The sequence below is a fragment of the Rhinatrema bivittatum genome, chromosome 14 (assembly GCF_901001135.1).
Source record: "Rhinatrema bivittatum chromosome 14, aRhiBiv1.1, whole genome shotgun sequence".
NCBI lineage: Eukaryota > Metazoa > Chordata > Amphibia > Gymnophiona > Rhinatrematidae > Rhinatrema > Rhinatrema bivittatum.
Genome location: NC_042628.1, coordinates 24,804,169 through 24,824,991, shown reverse-complemented (window position 1 = coordinate 24,824,991; position 20,823 = coordinate 24,804,169). Strand labels below are relative to the sequence as shown.

Below are 20,823 nucleotides of genomic sequence, written 5' to 3'. Positions count from 1 at the left end.
AAGAGGCAGACCTTGAGTTACTGAAAAAATGTTAAAAATTACATCAATTTCTTAATCCTGCAATATTTTCTTTTACTAATATGTTATTATATATAAACATTGCACTGACGAGATATATTCTACTGTTGTAAGTACTGTCTTTAGTGAACGGAAGTAAATTTATCAATATTGATGCTTTCATGCTCATTTGTTAGTTGTCTTCTACTAAATTATGGACACATTTAGTACCAAAAAAAGATGCTAAATAGAAGAAAACACAGTTTCCTGCTGGGCCACAGGATTTTTAAATTTGTTTTTGTTGTACCAATGTAGCAATATTTGTGGCTCTATGTTTTTGTATGTTGACTTTTAAATCACCTGGTGTATTGGGCGATTCATAATTTTATTTTTTTTAATAATTTAATCTTTATTAAGTTTAAATCTATTTCAGGATAAACTCAAGCATATCAGAATAAGAAAAGATTATAATACAAAATTAAGGAAAATTTAAGAAACTGAGATCATCCACATATCAAAGGGGACATTCAAATTCTAATCATAGTAAACTAAATAAAGAAATAATCTGTCGCAATGAGACCTCACATTCCTAATCTATCCTGTAGGAGATTTATCGAATATAAAAGTTTCAAGATGAGAAGGCTCAAGGAAGACTAAATTGTTCCCTTGAAATCCCACAACACATTTGCATGGGAACTTTAAATAAAATGATCCCTCCAAAAAGAGAACTTTAGATTTTAGTTGGAGAAACTCCTCCTCAACCTGTGTCTCTCTGGCTCTTTTGCCCACAGAATAGGTTGCCTTTAAATCTGAAATATTGACAAAAAAAACACATCTCTATCAAATTCTGAAGAAAATGAAACAAACATTGCTCTTTCCTTAATATTATCAATTGAAGACTGGAGAACTTGGGACAAGTTGGAACTAGAAGAAGGAACCAGAACATCAGTGGCACCTTCCTCTGAGCTTAAGACTAGCTTCCTATCTAGTAAATAACTATTAGATAATGGAAATTCTTTTCTAGAAGTAAAATGCAACACATCTATTATGTATTTCTTAAACAGCTCTTGCCCTGATATATAATATGCCTTAGGGAAATTTAGCAAACATAAATTCTTAGATCATATCTTATTCCCCAATGCTTCATGCTTGTGATGAATTATCAAATTATCTTTAATTCCAGCCAACATACAACCTTGTAAGCTGGAAATTGAACTAGTCTGGCTCAAAACATTGGTCTCAAGTGTTTCAGTCCATTGTCTAAATCTGATAATTTAGTTGCTGCCTCTGTAGTATAAGCACATAATTGCTTAACTGTGTTGGAGAGATTTATCTCTGTATGAGAAATGATCCTCCAGATATCAATCAGTATTAGGTTCTCTGGTTCTGAAGGCAACAATAATTGAGGAGAACCCAAAGATTGAGGGGTAAAACTAGAGATGGAATACTCAAAAGCCTGTTATTTACAACAGGATTATTCACAGTTAAAATGGGAGTTTCAGTTTCCACCCAAAGAACTCGTTAAAGGAGAGCACGTCCCAGACAAATTCCCTTGACTAAGTCCAGAAGAGCTTCTCAATGGGGATCACGGGGAACCAATGAGAGCAGGTTTAAAGTCTCCTGATGATCCTTGCTCAGGTTGTGGCATAGGCAGTGAGGTATGCTCTTCCAAACTAACAGGATAGAAACATATAGAAACATAGAAATGACGGCAGAAGAAGACCAAATGGCCCATCCAGTCTGCCCAGCAAGCTTCCCTCATTTCTTCTAAGAACATAAGAACATAAGAAATTGCCATGCTGGGACAGACCAAGGGTCCATCAAGCCCAGCATCCTGTTTCCAACAGAGGCCAAAAACCAGGCCATAAGAACCTGGCAATTACTCAAACACTAAGAAGAACCCATGCTACTGATGCAATTAATAGCAGTGGCTATTCCCTAAGTATAATTGATTAATAGCCATTAATGGACTTCTCCTCCAAGAACTTATCCAAACCTTTTTTGAACCCAGCTACACTAACTGCACTAACTACCTTCTCTGGCAACAAATTCCAGAGCTTTATTGTGCGTTGAGTGAAAAAGAATTTTCTCCGATTAGTCTTAAATGTGTTACTTGCTAACTTCATGGAATGCCCCCTAGTCCTTCTATTATTCGAAAGTGTAAATAACCGAGTCACATCTACTCGTTCAAGACCTCTCATGATCTTAAAGACCTCTATCATATCCCCCCTCAGCCGTCTCTTCTCCAAGCTGAACAGCCCTAACCTCTTCAGCCTATCCTCATAGGGGAGCTGTTCCATCCCCTTTATCATTTTGGTTGCCCTTCTCTGTACCTTCTCCATCGCAACTATATCTTTTTTGAGATGCTTATCTGTTTCTCTTAGCTCTTGGTTCTAATTCCCTTCCACCCCCGCCATTAATGTAGAGAGCGGTGATGGAGCTGCATCCAAGTGAAATATCTAGCTTGATTAGTTAGAGGTAGTAGGGGTAGTAACCACCGCAATAAGCAAGCTACACCCATGCTTATTTGTTTTTACCCAGATTATGTTATACAGCCCTTATTGGTTGTTTATTTATTTATTTATTTATTTGTTTATTTATTTATTTATTATTGTTTATTGGTTGTTTATTGATCATTCATCAAATCGTGTTAGGGCCTCATCGCGGGCGTTAGGGCCCCAATGCCCGTGATAATGCCCATGATAAATAATGCACCATGAGATGCAGATGCAAATTTTAAAAATGTAGTTAAAAAGGAGGAGTTTGGGTGGAGGTTATGAAAAGGAGGAGTGTTTAACATTGTGTGCAATAGCGTAACGCATGTTATCGCGCATTTTAATGCAAAGAACTACACCTTTTTTTTTTATTGGCGTTATGCTGTGCGATATGCCTGAAATGGGATTTCCACTAAAAATCGCAAATCCCATTTCGGGCGGGAGTGGAGTAGAGGTGTAGAGAGAGAGAGAGTGAACCTCTGGGGAGGCACACATATTAGTCAACTTTTTTTATCACTGTAGGAAAGTCAACTAGTAACTCGAGGTGAGGTTTTGGTGGTGGTCTAGGGTTTTGGGGCCAGTTTGACATGCACAGTCAGAGGTACGAATAGCACAGTACACATCAGTGAAGATCTGATGGATTCGGAGTAAGGAAAGGGACACAAAGATGAGATTTGTACAATGTACTCTCGACCTAGTTTGATGCACTCTCTACCTAGCTGCTATCAAGCTAGGTTGAGAGTACAATGTACAAATCTCATCTTTGTGTCTCTCTTTCCTCCCTATAAATCACATCAAACCTTCACTGATGTGTACTGTGCTCTTTGTACCGCTGACTGTGCATGTAAAACTGCCCCCCAAACACTAGACCACCACCACAACCTCACCTCGAGTTACTAGTTGACCTTCCTACAGTGGTATAAATAGTTTACTTATATGAGAGCCTTATAAAGAGTCAGTCCCTCTCTCCTCCTCCCTCTGTTGCGGTATCTCCAAAATTACCCTAATCATGCCCCTTTTTTTTTTATCGCTGGCGAAATTTATAGCAAATCGATGAATGTAGGTCTAAAAGTCATCAACCATTTCAGTATTCAGCATTATCTGCAGTGATAAAGTAGTTCTGAGCACATGCTGATCCATGAGCCCTTGTTTTGGAGTGGATGCAGTGGGAGATGCAGTTATTTTCCCTTTTTATTTTCCCCCCTACCCATCTACTGGACAGAAACAGGCATAAGGAGTGTGCCCCTTTGATGTATGGCTTAGGCATGCTGCTATTTAAAGCCCCCCCCCCCACTTCGATAGACCAAGTGGTAAGGTACCCCGGATGTTGCCTGCAGCGGTCAGCCTCTCAAGAAGATCCCGGGCAGAGGATAGGAAGCTCTCCCATCTCGCCACTCACAGCACTATTACTTGAAGGCCCGCCCCCCCAGGCTTGATGGACACGGTGGTAAGGTACCCCGGAAGTTGCCTGCAGCGGTCAGCCTCTCAAGAAACATAGAAATGACGGCAGAAGAAGACCAAACGGCCCATCCAGTCTGCCCAGCAAGCCATGCACTCTTTTTTTTTTTTTTTTTTGTTCTCATACTTGTTTCGCCTGGCTTTTAGTACCCCTTAGTTCCATTTCCCCTCCACCCCACCACCAATGTAGAGATCAGTGCTGGAACCACATCCAAGTGAATATCTAGCTTAATTAGGGGTAGTAACCGCAGCAATAAGCAGGCTACACCCATGCCTTTGTCCACTCAGACTAGGTAATTCAGACCTTGTTGGTGTTGTCCATATACAGATCCTCTTTTCCACATTCCCCCTGCCATTGAAGCAGAGAGCTAAGCGTTGAAAGTGAAGTATCAGACTTTCTCCCCTGCCACTGAAGCAGAGAGCTATGCTGGATATGTATTGAAAATAAAGTATCGGCTTATTTGGTTTTGGGGAAGTAACCGCCGTAACAAGCAAGCTACACCTCGCTTTTTTGTGAATGCAAATCCTTTTTTTTTTCTTCCACATTTCCTCTTGCTATTGAAGCCTAGAGCAATGATGGAGTCTCATTAACCGTGTGTATGTACATTGAACAAGGGTATTATCTCCAGGTAGTAGCCCACATTCTCGCGAGCCACATTAACAATTAACAAATATTGAACAAGCCTAATAATTGGCAATACCTATAGCCTATGTCCTCACCGGTAATTTTACATACTCTTACCCACCCCTCTGCTTTTTTTTGTTTGGAGATGGCAGCCCTCCATCCTTCCGCTCCATGAAGGTGGTATACCAAGAAGATCCCCAAGGTCCCGGGCAGAGGATAGGAAGCTCTCCCATCTCGCCACTCACAGCACTATTACTTGAAGGCCCCCCCCAGGCTTGATGGACACAGTGATAAGGTACCCCGGAAGTTGCCTGCAGCGGTCAGCCTCTCAAGAAGATCCCCATGGTCCCGGGCAGAGGATAGGAAGCTCTCCCATCTCGCCACTCACAACACTATTACTTGAAAGCCTCCCCCCCCCCCCCCCCCCCCAGGCTTGATGGACACAGTGGTAAGGTACCCCGGAAGTTGCCTGCAGCGGTCAGCCTCTCAAGAAGATCCCCATGGTCCCGGGCAGAGGATAGGAAGCTCTCCCATCTCGCCACTCACAACACTATTACTTGAAAGCCTCCCCCCCCCCCTCCCCCCCAGGCTTGATGGACACAGTGGTAAGGTACCCCGGAAGTTGCCTGCAGCGGTCAGCCTCTCAAGAAGATCCCCATGGTCCCGGGCAGAGGATAGGAAGCTCTCCCATCTCGCCACTCACAACACTATTACTTGAAGGCCTCCCCCCCCCTCCCCCAGCAGGCTTGATGGACACAGTGGTAAGGTGCCCCAGATGTTGCCTGCAGCGGTCAGCCACTCAAGAAGATCCCTGAGGTCCTGGGCAGAGGATAGGAAGCCCCGGGTGATTCATACATTTTAATAACAATAATCTTTTGCATTAAGCCCATAATGGGAAATCCCTCAGTATAGTTTTGAAAATCTGTATGCAAAATAACAAGGATATGAACTTGCCCAGGCATATACTTTTTTGTTTTACTTAGCAAGTTGCTTTTAAATATGATCGTAGGTGTACTCTGCTAACATAAAACACCAAAGGTGGTTACGGTCATCAAATGACATTCCACTCTTATTATTCAGCACCAAACCAAGTTTCACCGCCTCAGAATCAAATGTTACACTTTTTTGAATCTTAAAGTGCAAAAACAATCTGTGCAGTTTTACAAAATCTGTAAGACAGGTTCACAGTGTGGACCCTAAAGAGCCTCCAGTTTGCTATCCTAGCTCCATATGCCATTAGGGATGGTCTGCTGTCATTAAACACTGGAAGTGTGTGATTTTTAAAGCTTATATTAAAGTCCTTGTACTTGATTATGTTATTTATTTAATCTATGATTTTATCTCTCTTAACAGCTAATTTATTCTTTTACCCTATATAGTTTTTAGCTGTTACTATTTATGATTATTGTATTTCTAATCTTTTTATCATGTGTGAACCGATGTGAAGGCTTGTCTGATGTGTCGGTATATAAAAAACCAATAAACTAAACTAAACTAAATTGTTTGCTGATGAGGCCTTACGTGCACCACAATATTATTGTTTTGAAATGGCCCTGTGCATGTTGGGATGGAAGATCGAAACTGCACTGTCACACAAGTTCCTCCACACACAAACCTCTCCCCTTCCACTCACAGCAAAGAGAAGTAAGTTGCTGGCAAGAGGAACATCAGGGTAATCGGACCCAGCAAGAGGGGGAATTTTCAGAACCGTGCAAGCAGTTGCTTTTAGCCATGGGTTTTGCAACCAGTATGATCGTATGTGCCCTTGGAAAACTGCCCAAGGCAAAAGCACCCCCAGAGATTTTCACTGGATTTTTCGGTAGATACTCTTTCCAGCCAAAACAAGGCCCACAGTTATGCAAATGCATAGCTAGCTGTGTGTTTTGCATCCCCTGGTCTAAACCCATCCCGGGAATCTCTCCACAAAAGTGTTGAAAATTGCCTTCCGGGGGTGAGGGGAGGGGGGGGAGTAATTATAAAACTCTGTGGACTTTACACTAATTTTCAAAGGGAAAGTACGCACCTACTTTCCCTATGAAAACGATCCCACGAAAACTGCCCTCACGCTTTAACTCTTGCCTCTGTGTGCGGGCAGTTTTTCTGAGAAAAGTTCTGTGCATGTTTTTGAAAATGCAGAAGTATGGGCGTCATTCCAAACCTCGCCCACAAGGAATTGTCCTCTCACTGCAGATACAAGTACCTGTGTGCGGGCGGGCAATTTTCAAAAGTCCCATTTCTGCCAGTTAAGGACTCTTTGACCTGCAGAAGTGGCTTTGAAAATTAGCCACTGTATTTTCAGCAGGGTGATACACCGAGTTATTTTTAAGAGGTGTGATCAAGCCAAGACCTTCCTTGGATTTTAAATGATCAATCAATCAGTCTTTTAATAAGAACATAGGAAGTTGCCTTACTGGGTCAGATCGAGGGTCCATCAAGCCCAGCATCCTGTTTCCAACAGTGGCCAATCCAGGCTACAAACACCTGGCAAGTACCCAAACATTAAATAGATCCCATGCTACTAATGCTGGGATAATTGAGAACAATTATTCTATAGGGCACCACAGTTATAGAAGATTCTTTTATGCATTGCAGCATTCGTTTTTATTTGTTTACAAGCATTTCATACATAAAAAAAAGGTAGTTTTGATATTCTAAAAGTCACTACAATGAAACTCAAAGCTCAGAATGAAGCTTTCAGGAGCTGGCAACATCGGACAAAAATAAATAGTGATATCTGTTCCTCATGAGCTTCTTAATCCAGTTTACGTGTGCCATAAAGTGTCAAAAGGGATGTTTTAATATAGTAAAATGAGCAGAAAATGATGGCGTAGTTACATAGGAATGTTCGTTGACTTTTCAGAGTTATTTTTTTATCGCGGGATGGTTGCATTAGTTCTCGTTGCAGTAATGCATGAGAATATAGGGCCTGCCAACTCGCAAGAGACTGCTGGGTGGCCGTTCTCTCCCTTCCACTTACTGGATGCCATCATCCTGCTGTCACTGCTTTCTCTCCTCCCTCCACAGACTGAGGTGGCTGCGTTCCCCGCCCTGGCGCAGGTCTGCCTCTCTTTCCGTGCGCGTAATCCTCTACGCATTTACCCGCAGTGAGCATAGCCCTTCCCAGGCACGGGGAAGGCTTGGCGCTTACCCTCGGGTTTTTTATATTTTCAAACATAGGTGCATAAATTGCCTTGGGAAACATCTGTACACCTGTTAGCAGGTGTGAAGGGTGCAGATAGTTTAGGTGGGGGTTATTTTCACAGGGACCTTCTCTTCTGAAAACCGGTGTAACTTATGCTTTCACTGAAAATGTAGGTGGTCTGTTAGGAACTTAACTCCAAAGAGCAAAGTTTGATGTAGCGTGCCCTAGTTTAGGGCACTATGGAAATGCCAAAATATGGGCAGATTTAGGAAAAGGTGCAAAACACAGATGACTTTTCAAAGACTGCTTCAAAAAGTGCTGGGACGATAGAGGTGGGCTCCTATCAAAAAGAGCCCCGCAAGCAGAAACGTTGGCCACAAAATCAAAGCAGCATCATTGTTTAGAAGCAAATCTTCTTTTTTTTTCTTTCTTATTTGGAAAGCAGGTAGCCAGCTCCAGGAGCCATAAAAGTTTACACTGTCTGGGACCACCTAAAGTGGTCCCAGACAGTGCAAAACCTCTAACAATGACTTCAGCTACTCTGAATACATTGGTCATACCTAGCACGGATTCATGCCATGGTCTTCCTCATTTAAAAAAAAAAATATAGTAACATAATAAAACGACAGCGATAAAGTTCTATTTTCTGGCGCGTCAAGTCTTCCGAGTAGATATAAATGCATTTTGTCTTCCAGTATTATGCAAATACACAGTATCTAATAACCACCACAGTATCAACACTGTACATGTGGCTTTTCAGAGGAATTACCTTTTATAATTCTTGGCAGAAACTGATGTTTCCGTCTAAGTAACTAGCAGATAAGTTCCATGGAATTATGTAGGCTCTCAACTTTCCAGGGCGGTTGAATTTTATTGGTATTTCTGTTCATCTTGTTTTTTTGAATCTGTTTGTTTATAGAAGGAGTACTTGACAAGTTGGGAGTTAGATGAAGCTTTTTTTTTTTCAGGAACTGGAAACAGCTGCAGTGATTTTTATTCTTGGGCTGTCCCTGTGGTTCAGGCCACCGGGCTCTGCAATGCGAGGCAAGGTGAGGGGTGCATGGTTTTGGGGGCCTGGGCAGACAACAGAAGTGACGCGAACAGATCCAAAGAGGAAGGCTGCAGCCTTGCTGGTGTTGCTGGCTATTTAGATTATTACAGAGAGTTGTGCTTAGGCTTGGGAAAGGCGAGTGCTGGAGGAAACTAAGTGGGATTCATGCATGCTCTTCTGTCCAAGATGGTAGAGCACAAGGAAGAAAGACAAAAAGGACTGTCCTGGATAAGGAAGGTGGTCGGCAGCTGGAAGGAATCCTTAGCAGTTTGGACAGGATAACTAGGCAGACAGGATGGGCCAGTAGTCCTTTTTCTGCTGTCATTTACTATGTTATCAGGAAAGTAGCAGCCGCTAAAATGGCAGCCCAACCAGCTAGCAGCACTGAGAGTACTACACTTCAGAAGAGGCACTCCTTAGGAACATAGAAACATGACAGCAGAAAAAAACTGTATGGCCTATCCAGTCTGCCCAGCCCTGCTAACTTTGCAAATCCCATCACTCCCTCAGAGATCCCCTGTATTTATCTTATGATTTCTTGAATTCAGATACCATTTTTCTTACAGGACAAGCAGGATGGTAGTCCTCACCCATGGGTGACATCATCAGGATGGAGCCCAATCACGGAACACTTTTGTCAAAGTTTCTAGAATTTTGACTGGCCCCTACTGGGCATGCCCCGCAATGCACTGACCCTGCATCCAGCAGGGGTCCCTCTTCAGTCTCGTATTATAGTAAAAAAGTACGTGCGAAAAATAAAATAAATCGCAAGCGAACCCAACTCTGCGGGGTGGCGGGCGGGTTTCGTGAGGACTAACATCCTGCTGTCCTATGAGAACACCTGTTACAGGTAAGCAACTCTGCTTTCTCACAGGACAAGCAGGATGGTAGTCCTCACACGTGGGTGAATAGCGAGCTGAAGGTGCCCGAGCAAAGCACCAAATGCACCCAAAGACGTGCAACAGGCACAACAGCAGGGGTGGATTTGGGTAGGAGGGCATCCTGAAAACCCAGACCGGGTCGCTGGTAGGATGTTGGGTAGTTAAGCTGAGAATAAGTTGCGTAGAACAGACTGGCCAAAAACGGAATCTTGCCTGCCAGCCTTATCTGAGCAATAATGGGCTGCGAAGGTATGGAGAGAGCTCCAGGTCGCAGCTTGACAAATATCAACAAGTGGCAGCGAACGAAGGTGCGCCACTGAGGTTGCCACCGCCCTAATAGAGTGTGCTTTCACACGGTCTTGTAGCGGAATACCCGCTTTCCGGTAGCATAAGGAGATGCAGTCCACCAACCAGGAGGGAAAGGATCTGTTTTCCCACTGGATTTCCCAATTTGTTGGTATCGAAAGAAACAAATAATTGAGTAGATTTCCTGTGGGCCAACGTGCACTGTAGATAAAAGGCATGGGCACGTTTGCAGTCCAGAGAATGTAAAGCCTGTTTTCCCAGGGCTCGGTTTACTCATGGGTGAGGAGCCTTTTGCCAAAACCAAAATCATCCTACATGGCTCAGAAAGGTCTGACAAAGTATTGCCTCGTTCTGCCCAATCAGACGTTTTACTCTTGTGGCCCCTTTGCGCGCCCATTCTGCTAGAATCTTGGGCGACTTCAATTTACATGTTGACAAAGCTATAAAAAAATCCTACCATCATAAATCAAAAGCTACCATCAAAAGCTATAAAAAAATCCTACCATCATAAATCCTACAGCTCAAGAGCTCTCTCATCAGCAGGTCCAATCCTTTGGAACTCCATCCCACCGGACTTAAGACAAGAACCATGCGCTCCAACTTTTAGGAAAAGACTAAAAACTTGGCTTTTTAAAAAAGCTTTCCCAGATCTGGATTAAATTCCCCACTCATCATCAGCATAAACACAAAAGTTAGGAACTGTAAAAAAATAAATCCCACTAACTTCACACGCAGTCACACCAAATTTTTATTATACTTCACAACAATATCATATCTGATCATTTTTCTACACACCTATATTTTATATTTTATAATATTATACATATTTATTAATTGATACAGCTGGTTAAAATGCTAATAGTCGTTCTACAATTCCTTCCCTTTCATATCCAAGTTATTTTTCCATGTTTTTTGTAACTTTCTCACATCCAAAATATTGTTATAATATTTGTTAAGTTTCATACTATATTTGTTGTTGTATTGGGAAATGTTCTTTACTTTGTTACTCTCTGTCTTTACTCACATTGTTAATTGTAAACCGGGTTGATGTGATTCCGATCATGAAACTCGGTATAATAAAAATAATAAATAAATAAATGAATAAATAAATAAATAGAAAGGCTGACTGCATTGACCTGGGGAGGTCCAGGTTCCTCTACCAGGGGTCACATGAGGGCAAATGATTGGTGCCACACCTTGGAAGAAAAGCTTTCCGAGATTCCTGCACCAGCCTCAGGGGAGCTTTCACTGGAATGTGCAGAAAGGCTTCTAATCTCAGAGGAAATCAAACCCCTTCTATTCTTAACTCTCTCTCTTTGTGGGCTGGTGTTAAATAGCCGTGACATATGCACGCTGGGCAGCTAGCAAATGTTTCCCCAAGAGCCCTCTTTCCTTGAAGAACTGTAATAATTAGAATCTTATCTCAGGTCTGTTTTCTCGTCTCCAAAACCTCGAAAAATGAGAGATTCTTATGTTTTAATTTTTATTTGATGTTTTATTAATATGATGTTTACTCTCATTAATGGTTTTGGATTCCACCTTAAGCACCATTTTGGAAAAATGGTATAAAAATATGATAAAGAGAGAAAAAAAAACTCAACACAGATTATGGGGGAAAGGTTTGAACCCTTCTAAAAAGTTGTGCAATAATTTTGTGAGCCTATGTATTTTAAAGGTGTTAATCTGACCTGATGACGACAAGAGACTGTACCGCCTGCATTCCAGGCCCATTTTAATCCTTGCTCTCATCAAGAGCATGTTGCGTTTATTCATGTTCCCCATGTTATGTGTTTTATATAATTCCCAAATATAAAAAAAATGAGGGAACCAGCCTCCAGAGAAAGGATCTTTCTATTGAGACAGAGGTGGTAACATCAGATTTAACCTGACACCCAGCCATGCTCAGATGATGTGCAACAGATGAGGAACAGATATGTGAGCGTTTGAAATATGTTTGTGTGTGTGTGTCAATGATAGGAAAATGTTCTGCTCCTACCATTTTATTGTAATTTCCTCTGTCCCTGGCAAAGTTCACATACACCTCCCAAGGGCTCAGTTGTGGTCACCTACAGCTATACTAAGATTGGTCGCCCCTGTATGCAACTGGAAACATTCAGACAAGTATCTGTTAGTAAGAACGCTGGACTGTGTACAGCAGTATTTAGAGTTAAAACTTGCCGTTTTTTTCTATCCTAATTAGCTAAAATATATAATCTGATGTATTAAATTTTAGTAAGCAGTTGAAAAATCATCTTAGTTTCTGCTGTATATTGCTCACATGCTTATTGCCATATGCTAACAAAAGTGTATTTCAAGAAAATTTCAAGTTTGACAAGTGCACCAATGTTGAGAGCAATTGTAAAAACCTTTTTTTTCTGGGCAAATTGGTGCTTCACCTGCAGGGGTGGACTTTTAAAAGGTTGCCTGGCGTGTATGCAGGTCAAAAGTACACGCCTAGGGCTGAGGAGGCGTTCTCGGAGGTGGGGGCAGCGAGGGTTGGCACTGAAGTACAAACATTTGTATGCCCTTAATGATTCCTGCAAAAAAACCCCAAAAAAACCCCCAACCTATCTTCACAAATTGGCAGGCGTAAGTGTGGAGGAGTAGTTTATTTGGGATAGTTTTCTAATGTAAATCACTTTGAGACCTAGCAGAAAGGCTGCGGGGTTACAAAAGGCCCTTGGATTTTGCTTCAAGGTGGATGGTTTAAAAATGATCCCCATGAAGCAGATCTTATTTTGCAATGTCTTTTAGAAGGGTTGCCCATCGCAGCACTGTGTTGGATTTCCTGTGCCAGTCCCAGCTGGGTAAATTGTACAGTTTAAAGACTTGCTCTCCAACCCTGAGCTATCTTCAGATGTTCCTTATTCTCGTTAACAATAAAAAGGAAACTGGAAACAAAAGAGGAACATGCAAGCTGTTTGACTTATCAGAAACAGAAGCAGTGGATGTTCGATGCAAATAATCCTTCACTTACTGCATTTTTTTTTTTTATTGGGGAGAGTTTATAAATGATTTTAAATGAATTAAGAGCCACTTTTTGTTATGCGACTGGTGCATTCCATCAATCGATCCCTGACGAGGCTCTCTGCTGTTAGAGGGCGGCACTGCAGTTTATTAATTGTTAGCGTAGTCTGCATACAAGATGCTGCATTAACGTGGGGAAGTGCATTTGACATGAACTTTAATCAATGAAGAACAAATTGCTGTATGTGATGTTTCACTTCATAAGTGTAAGACCATTTTACCTCTGCATCAATATTATCAAGCACCGAAAGATTCATCCAGGTAGATGGTGCGTTTTGATTGAGTGCACAGTCTTAACCCCGTTCTACTGTTCAAAAACCCTTCCTTGGTTTGGAAGCCGCTCGTATGTGCATGAGAACCTCCTCCAGCAAGAGTGCTTTCTATTGCATATTGTGCTCATCTTGGAGGAGCAAGGGGCACGTGGTTTTGAAAGTGGGTCCCTCGCTCAATGCTAGAACATTGCAATGTCTAGAAAATGTGAATATTCCAATCACGGTGGTAATTCCGTAACTGTTAATATATTTTTTTTTCCTTTTCAGATAATAGCGATTTAATTGCTTGCACTGTGGTTACAAAAGATGGAGGCCAGGTCCAGAGATTTCTGGCTGTAGATGTTTACCAGATGAGTCTGGTGGAGCCAGATAACAAGAGGCTGGGCTGGGGAGTGGTGAAGTTTGCTGGGCTTTTACAGGTATGGGAATGTTTTTTTTTAATGTAGGCGTTTAATGACAAAGTCACAAGGGCCATTATAAACCCTTCATTGCTTTTGTTAAATAAAATAAGCCCAAATAGTTTATCCAAAATATAGAAGATGAGTACTAGAGGGACAACAGCTGGGAAACTACAGACTGGTAAGGCTGATGTCAGTGCCTGGAAAAATGATTAAAACTATTTGACAGAACAAGGAAGAGAGAGAGAGACATGGTTTAATGAGACAAAGTCATCATTGATTTAGCTAAGGGAAGTCTTGCCTCAGCAATGTGCACATTTTTTGAAGGTGTCAGTATAAACATGTGGCTAAAGATGAGCCAGTTGATATAGTGTGAGTAGATTTTCAGAAAGTGTTTGACAAAGAACTTCATGAGAGACTCTCTTAAGGAAGTTAATAAGTCATGGGATAGGAAACAATGTTCTAGTGTAGATTGAGAACTGGTTAAAAGAAAATAGAGAGTAGGTCAATATTCTCAATGGAGAAAGATTTATTTATTTATTTTATTTCAAATTTTTATATACCGGCATTCGAGACAGCAGTCACATCATGCTGGTTCACATAAAACAGGGGTGCATAGTAAACATAACTATAACAAAGGTGCTGAAAAGGCAGTTACATATAACAGGGTGATAAGAACTTGGGTGAGAAGGAAGAGAAAGGATAGGTTATTAATTTAAATATGTAAAACAATAGAATGGATAACCAAGGTGTAGTTGGAGATTAGTTGACTATGTTGGCGTCCGGGAAGGCTTGTAAGAATGTCCAGGTCTTTAGTCTTTTTTTGAAGGTTGAGATGCAAGGTTCTTTTCTGAGATTTGAGGGGATGGAGTTCCATAACGGTGGGAAAGATGAATAGTGGAGTGCCCCAGGGATCTGTATTAGGGCCATTACTTTTGAGCATATTCATAAATGACCTAGAGATGGGAACAGTGAGTGAGGTGATCGAATTTCCTGATTATACAAAAATATTCAAAGTTTTTAAATTGCAAGAGGTCTTTGCAAGACTGGGCATCCAAATGGCAGATGACATTTAATGTGGACAAGTGCAAAGTGATGCATGTAGGGATTAGGGAAGAGCAACCCAAATTGTAGCTACAGAACGCAAGGTTCCGCAGTGAGAGTCGCCACCCAGGAAAAGGATCCAGGCATCATCGTTGATAATACGTTGAAATTCTCTGCTCAGTGTGCGGCAGCAGCCAAGAAAACAAATAGGGAATTATTAGGAAAGGAATGGAGAATAAAACGGAGACTATCACAATGCCTCTGTATCGCTCCATGGTGCGACCTCATCTTGAGTATTGTGTGCAGTTCTGGTCGCCGCATCTCAAAAAAGATATAGCAGAATTAGAAAAGGTACAGAGAAGGGCGACCAAAATGATAAGAGGATGGAACAATTCCTCTGTGAGGAAAGGCCAAAGAGGTTAAGGCTTTTTATTTTGAAGAAGAGGTGACTGAGGGGAGATATGAGAGATCTATAAAATAACAAGTGGAGTAGAACGGATAAATGCAAATCAGTTGTTTACTCTTTCAAAAAGTACAAAGATTAAAGGATGTGCAATGAAGTTATTAGGTGATATATTTAAAACTAATAAAGTATTTTTTGTTTCAAATCTGTTTTATTAATTTAAAATTAACATAGTGTACAATAAAAATCAAGGAATATTCCTGAAGATGGTGTATCTGCTCACCTCCAAGCACTTACAGTTGGCTCATTGTCATAAACCAACAAACATTGCCAACACATAATTCAACTCTGGAATTCGCTTCCAGGGGATGTGGTGAAAGTCGTTAGTGTGGCCTGATTTAAAAAAAAGTTTAGACAAGTTTTTGAAAAAAAAGTCCATAAACCATTTTTAAGGTGGACTTGGAGAAATCCACTGCTTGTCCCTGGGAATCTATCAACCTTTTAGGATCCTGTCAGGTACTTGCAACCTGCATCGGTCACTGTTGGAAACAGGATGCTGGGCTTGATGGATGCTTGGTCTGACCCAGTATGGCAAATCTTATGTTCTTATTGCCATATGGCTTTCTTTGACTGTCATTCAGGTTGTAGTACTGATTTTCCTTAAATACCAGATTAGAGCAGTGGTGGGCAAACTATGGCCCACAGATCAAAACTAGCTCAGGGACCCTTTGGTCTGCCGTGCTCAGCATTAAAAATGATTTAATGGCATAAATAGGTTTAGTGGCCCTTGTCCTATAGCTCAGAGGCTGTCCCTGACGACATCTTCATCAAAGAGCCAACGTTATGTGCCTTTGATTGAAGACATGAATAAAGATAGCCGAGAAGCTACGGGGTCCTTGCTTTCCTGTTCAGTCTGCCAGCCAGAAGAAAGTGGGGGAGCCTCTGGTGGATATAGAGACAATCACCGTGTGTCAGAAGACGGGGAAGCCTCAGAGATAGGAGGGGCTATCCTGGGTCTGGCTGGGGAGAGTGTTGGCTTCTCTGTTGTTTTATATTATACTCCCAGGCTACATGACAAAATAACTTACAACTGTAAGGAGAATTGCAAAGCCTCGGTGTATTTTTGTTATGTGGTCTGGGTGTGTAAACCTTGCTGCCCTTTCATTGAGGCGGATGCCATGCCCTGCTCTCTGGTACAGGCAAGAACAACAAATTGGCTCCGTTTTAAGAATAAAAAATACACCCTCCCCTCCCTGTATTAGTGATATTTGCTAGGTAGGGTTTAGGCCAGGGGTCCCCAAACCTGTCCTGGAGGGCCACCAGCCAGTCGGGTTTTTGGGATATCCTCAATGAGTATGCATGAGAGAAAATTTGCATGCACTGCCTCCATAACATGTAAATTTTCTCTCATGCATATTCATTGAGGATATCCCAAAAACCCGACTGGCTGGTGGCCCTCCAGGACAAGTTTGGGGACCCCTGGTTTAGGCTTATCATTTAAGATGGTAGTGGTGGAAACAAGAAATTTCGTTTCTTGCATCTTTAGAGTGGCACGTTCTAGTGCCAGAAACTTCTGCTTAGTGTCAAAGGGAAAATGGAGCCTGCCCTTAACATTTCCACATGTCGTACTTAATTGTGGCAGAGTGATTTGTTTTAAGCAGTATCTAGAAATATAAATGCTATCTGGAAAAGGCGAGAGAGAAAACTGGGCTTTGATCCGTAGGCAGATTAGAACAGATTTAGGACTGAAGCGCATCAGCAACGTATCAGTTCTCACACTTTGAAGCTAATATTAAAAAAAAAAAAAAAAAGCTGAGCCCCTAAATGAGGTATTTGCATTCAGATGGACCTAGTTTCAGCTGAAAATTCGCCTGAATGTAGGCCTGCTAGTCATTTGCCTAGATTTAGGAAGAAAATCAATGGTGAGCACCAACTATTTTCCTCCAACCCCATGGCAAATCACTTTTTTAGGATCCTAAATGTAGATGCCTAATGAACCTATGAGGTCCATGTTTGGAGGCATTTAGCCGGATAACTAGTGAAGTGCTCAAATTAATATTTGGACACTTATCTGACAAAATGCTAGCCGGCTATCTTTTTATTTAGCCAGATAACTTCGGGGAGTTGCGGGGGCATTTCAGGGAGTAGTTACATTAGTCGTATATGTTATCTGGCTAACTGAAATTTTCAGATAACTCATGCGGCTAAGTCTAGCTATCTGGCTCATTTTAAGATAGCAGGCTAGATTCAATAGTGCAACTATACCACTGAATATACCTCCAAAGTTAGCCAAATAAGTTTATCTAGCTAACTTTGCTATCCGGACTGTGATTGCATATGGACTTCTAGGTGCATAAATTTAGGTTCCTGATGTTAGGCTACTGAACCCTTGGAAAATTGACTTCTGTGTAGTCTTATCTGGCTTTACTCAACTATTAATCCTCTTCTATGAGCAATAAAAAAAAAAAGAAATCCTCCAATTTTTAAAAGCGGGTATTTGAATCTAAAAAAAACCCCCTCATTGCTTCCTTACAGGATATGCAGGTAACAGGCGTTGAAGATGACAGCAGAGCTCTCAATATCATAATTCACAAACCTGCGTCTACTCCCCATTCCAAGCCTTTCCCCATCCTGCAAGCCACATTCATCTTCTCGGACCACATCCGATGCATCATTGCGAAGCAGCGCTTGGCAAAGGGACGCATCCAAGCTCGCCGCATGAAAATGCAAAGGATATCGGGTGAGCAAATGTTTTTCTGAATTCGACAGCTCTCTTACAATAATGAGAAATAAGTCTTCCCCCACAAGGTATGAAATGGTGACATGCCGAGTTTAAACGCCAAGTGTTCATGGTACCCCCCAGAACTAAAGCCATGGGGAATGTCTGAAAATATCTTGTCGTTTGCAAGCAGTTTAGCAGAAGTGTGTATGAGCAGCTCTGCAACCTTTCTTTGCCCCTGAAGTTCTAAATCCTAGCACGGAGCGGAAGGAACCAAAGACCGGTCTTGTAAGTTATTAACTTCCTCTGGGGAGCGATGACCACTAATTGTATTGATGAACCACTTATCAAAGTAAGGCGCACAGAGAAAAAGAAATGCAGTTTAACTAGAAGCTGTTAATGATTTTATTGAGAACCAGGTAATGTGTGTACTGACATAGGAAATGGTATAAAACAGGAACTGTTCTGTTAATTGGATGGGATCGCTATAGTCAGAGCCTCAATTTGTGGATCCTGTTGATCTAAGATTAGATCCAGGCAGGAAACTAGGGTCATGCCAGCTGCCTTACAGATTTGTGTCTTGCTCAGGCCCTAGAGAGGTTCCCCTTTAAAACAACATAGTAGGAGACCAAGAAGCCCAAGCTTGAGCTAAGTCCCTTTCTCGGCTCTTCATTTTGGTCACTTGCAGTGCTTTCTGGGGTCATTTTCAAAAGCACATGTGTGCATAAATAACAAAAAAAAAACATTTCCCCCGGGGATTGTATGCGCCACAGTATGCGTGGAAGAGATTTCACGCGTACTGCGAAGAGGTGTCGGGGAGTCTGAGGTGGGGGTGGGGAAATCATTTGCATGTGTACTTTCAACTTTCGAAAACATGCGTGGAACTGTTCACGTGGATGTTTACACTTGCGCTCTGGCGGGCATAAACGTGTTGTCATGTGCCATGCGGAGTTACCTTCGCACTCGCTCAATGTCAAAGCGTGCCAAGTACCACGCAGACGTCAGCCCTATACGAGCTGTTATATGTGGGTCCTACGTGGGTGGGATCAGGGCCGGCAGATGAGATGAGAAGTGGCACGGGCGAGGCACGGAGCTGGAGGAGGGGGGGGGTCTTCCGTTTTTGGGTATATATTTCTTTGAGGAGCTGGGGTTGTTTGTCGTGTGCGATTCAAGAGAGAGAGAGAGAGAGAGATCACTTGGACACCCACCGGCACTGGGTAGGCAGGTGCTAAATATTTTCTTTCAACTCGACGATTCACATTTGTAATCATAATATTGGTGATGCAAAAACACATAATTACCTACCGTACCTCTTGACATTCGGGTTCCCTGCTATCCCCAGTAATCAGTTAACCAGTAAAAGCTATTCCAATTCATCCATGGTTTCCTTGGAATGCAAAAACACTTTATCAATAGGAGAGGGAAGTAATCTTCTTAATGGGTCCATTAAATTCCAAACAAGCTTCTCAGAGTCAGCCCTGATCAATGTGAACGGTCTAGGAAACCATTCTCTGCGGTGCCCCAGCACATAAATAAAAAATATTCCCTGTAACAAACTCCCTCTGCCCTTTTGTTCGCCCTGCCCTGAACAGATATTTTGAGAAGCAATTACCAAACACAGAGGTAATTTATACATTCGATACCAAAGGCTGCTTTCTGCTTTTATTCTCCTTTTTACAGTAAGAGTTGTTTGGTTCCTGTTTTTTGTGAATGCTGATGAACACATGGTGTCTTTCACGCTCTGTCTAATTTTCATGTTACCTTGTTAAACGTATGGGATAAGTTGACAGGCAAATGCGTGCCGAACTTACATCAGTTTTCAAAGTGGACTTGCGCGCATTAGTCTGCTTTGGAAATTATCCTGCCCGAGCCATGCATGCACAGCTGCACCTGCTATTTGCTCCACGTGGTTTTGCCGAAATAGTTTACATGCGTGCTTCTTGGAACGTCTCTCGCCTGTGCAGGTACAAGCAGGGGCTTTTTCCAATCACCCCCGGGGGACTGTGTGTGCAAAAGTACCCACGGATCCAGTTTTGTGTATACTTTAACATGTACTTGAAAGAGGTGTGGTGGGAAAGCTTTTGGTCTTTTATTGAAAGGGTTCTTAAGTTCAGGATTTTATCTTTTTTCCTGTGGTGCACAATTACTTTTATATGTTCAGCTATCTTTTGATTAAGGTGCTTTCCAAGGAAGAAGGATTAAGTTTTCTTTCCAAGGAAGAACTGTAAAACTGAGTGTTTTGGTTCATTGTAAAAGAACCAGGCAGATATCGCTGGGTAAATATTAAGAACTTAAGAAATTGCCATGCTGGGTCAGACCAAGGGTCCATCAAGCCCAGCATCCTGTTTCCAACAGTGGCCAAACCAGGCCACAAGAACCTGGCAATTACCCAAACACTAAGAAGATCCCATGCTACTGTTGCTAATAATAGCAGTGGCTATTCCCTAAGTAAACTTAATTAATAGCAGTTAATGGACTTCTCCTCCAAGAACTTATCCAATCCTTTTTTGAACCCAGCTACACTAACTGCACTAACCACATCCTCTGGCAACAAATTCCAGAGTTTAATTGTGTGTTGAGTAAAAAAGAACTTTCTCCGATTAGTTTTAAATGTGCCCCATGCTAACTTCATGGAGTGCCCCCTAGTCTTTCTATTATCTGAAAGACTAAATAACCGATTCACATCTACCCGTTCTAGACCTCTCTTGATTTTAAACACCTCTATCATATCCCCCCTCAGTCGTCTCTTCTCCAAGCTGAAAAGTCCTAACCTCTTTAGTCTTTCCTCATAGGGGAGCTGTTGCATTCCCCTTATCATTTTGGTAGCCCTTCTCTGTACCTTCTCCATCGCAATTATATCTTTTTTGAGATGCGGTGACCAGAATTGTACACAGTATTCAAGGTGCGGTCTCACCATGGAGCGATACAGAGGCATTATGACATTTTCCGTTTTATTCACCATTCCCTTCCTAATAATTCCCAACATTCTGTTTGCTTTTTTGACT

The 20,823-nt window shown here is 41.9% G+C and overlaps 1 protein-coding gene across 14 annotated transcripts in view; it reads left to right on the top strand.

The window, feature by feature from the left end:
* CLEC16A (C-type lectin domain containing 16A) overlaps window positions 1-20,823 on the top strand; it is a 231,073-nt gene that overhangs the window by 150,077 nt on the left and 60,173 nt on the right. For all 14 annotated transcript variants that reach the window (XM_029576845.1, XM_029576846.1, XM_029576842.1 and 11 more), the window contains 2 exons: window positions 13,522-13,673; window positions 17,635-17,839. In XM_029576845.1, coding sequence (XP_029432705.1) covers window positions 13,522-13,673; window positions 17,635-17,839 — 357 coding nt within the window. The remainder of the gene's footprint in view (window positions 1-13,521; window positions 13,674-17,634; window positions 17,840-20,823) is intronic.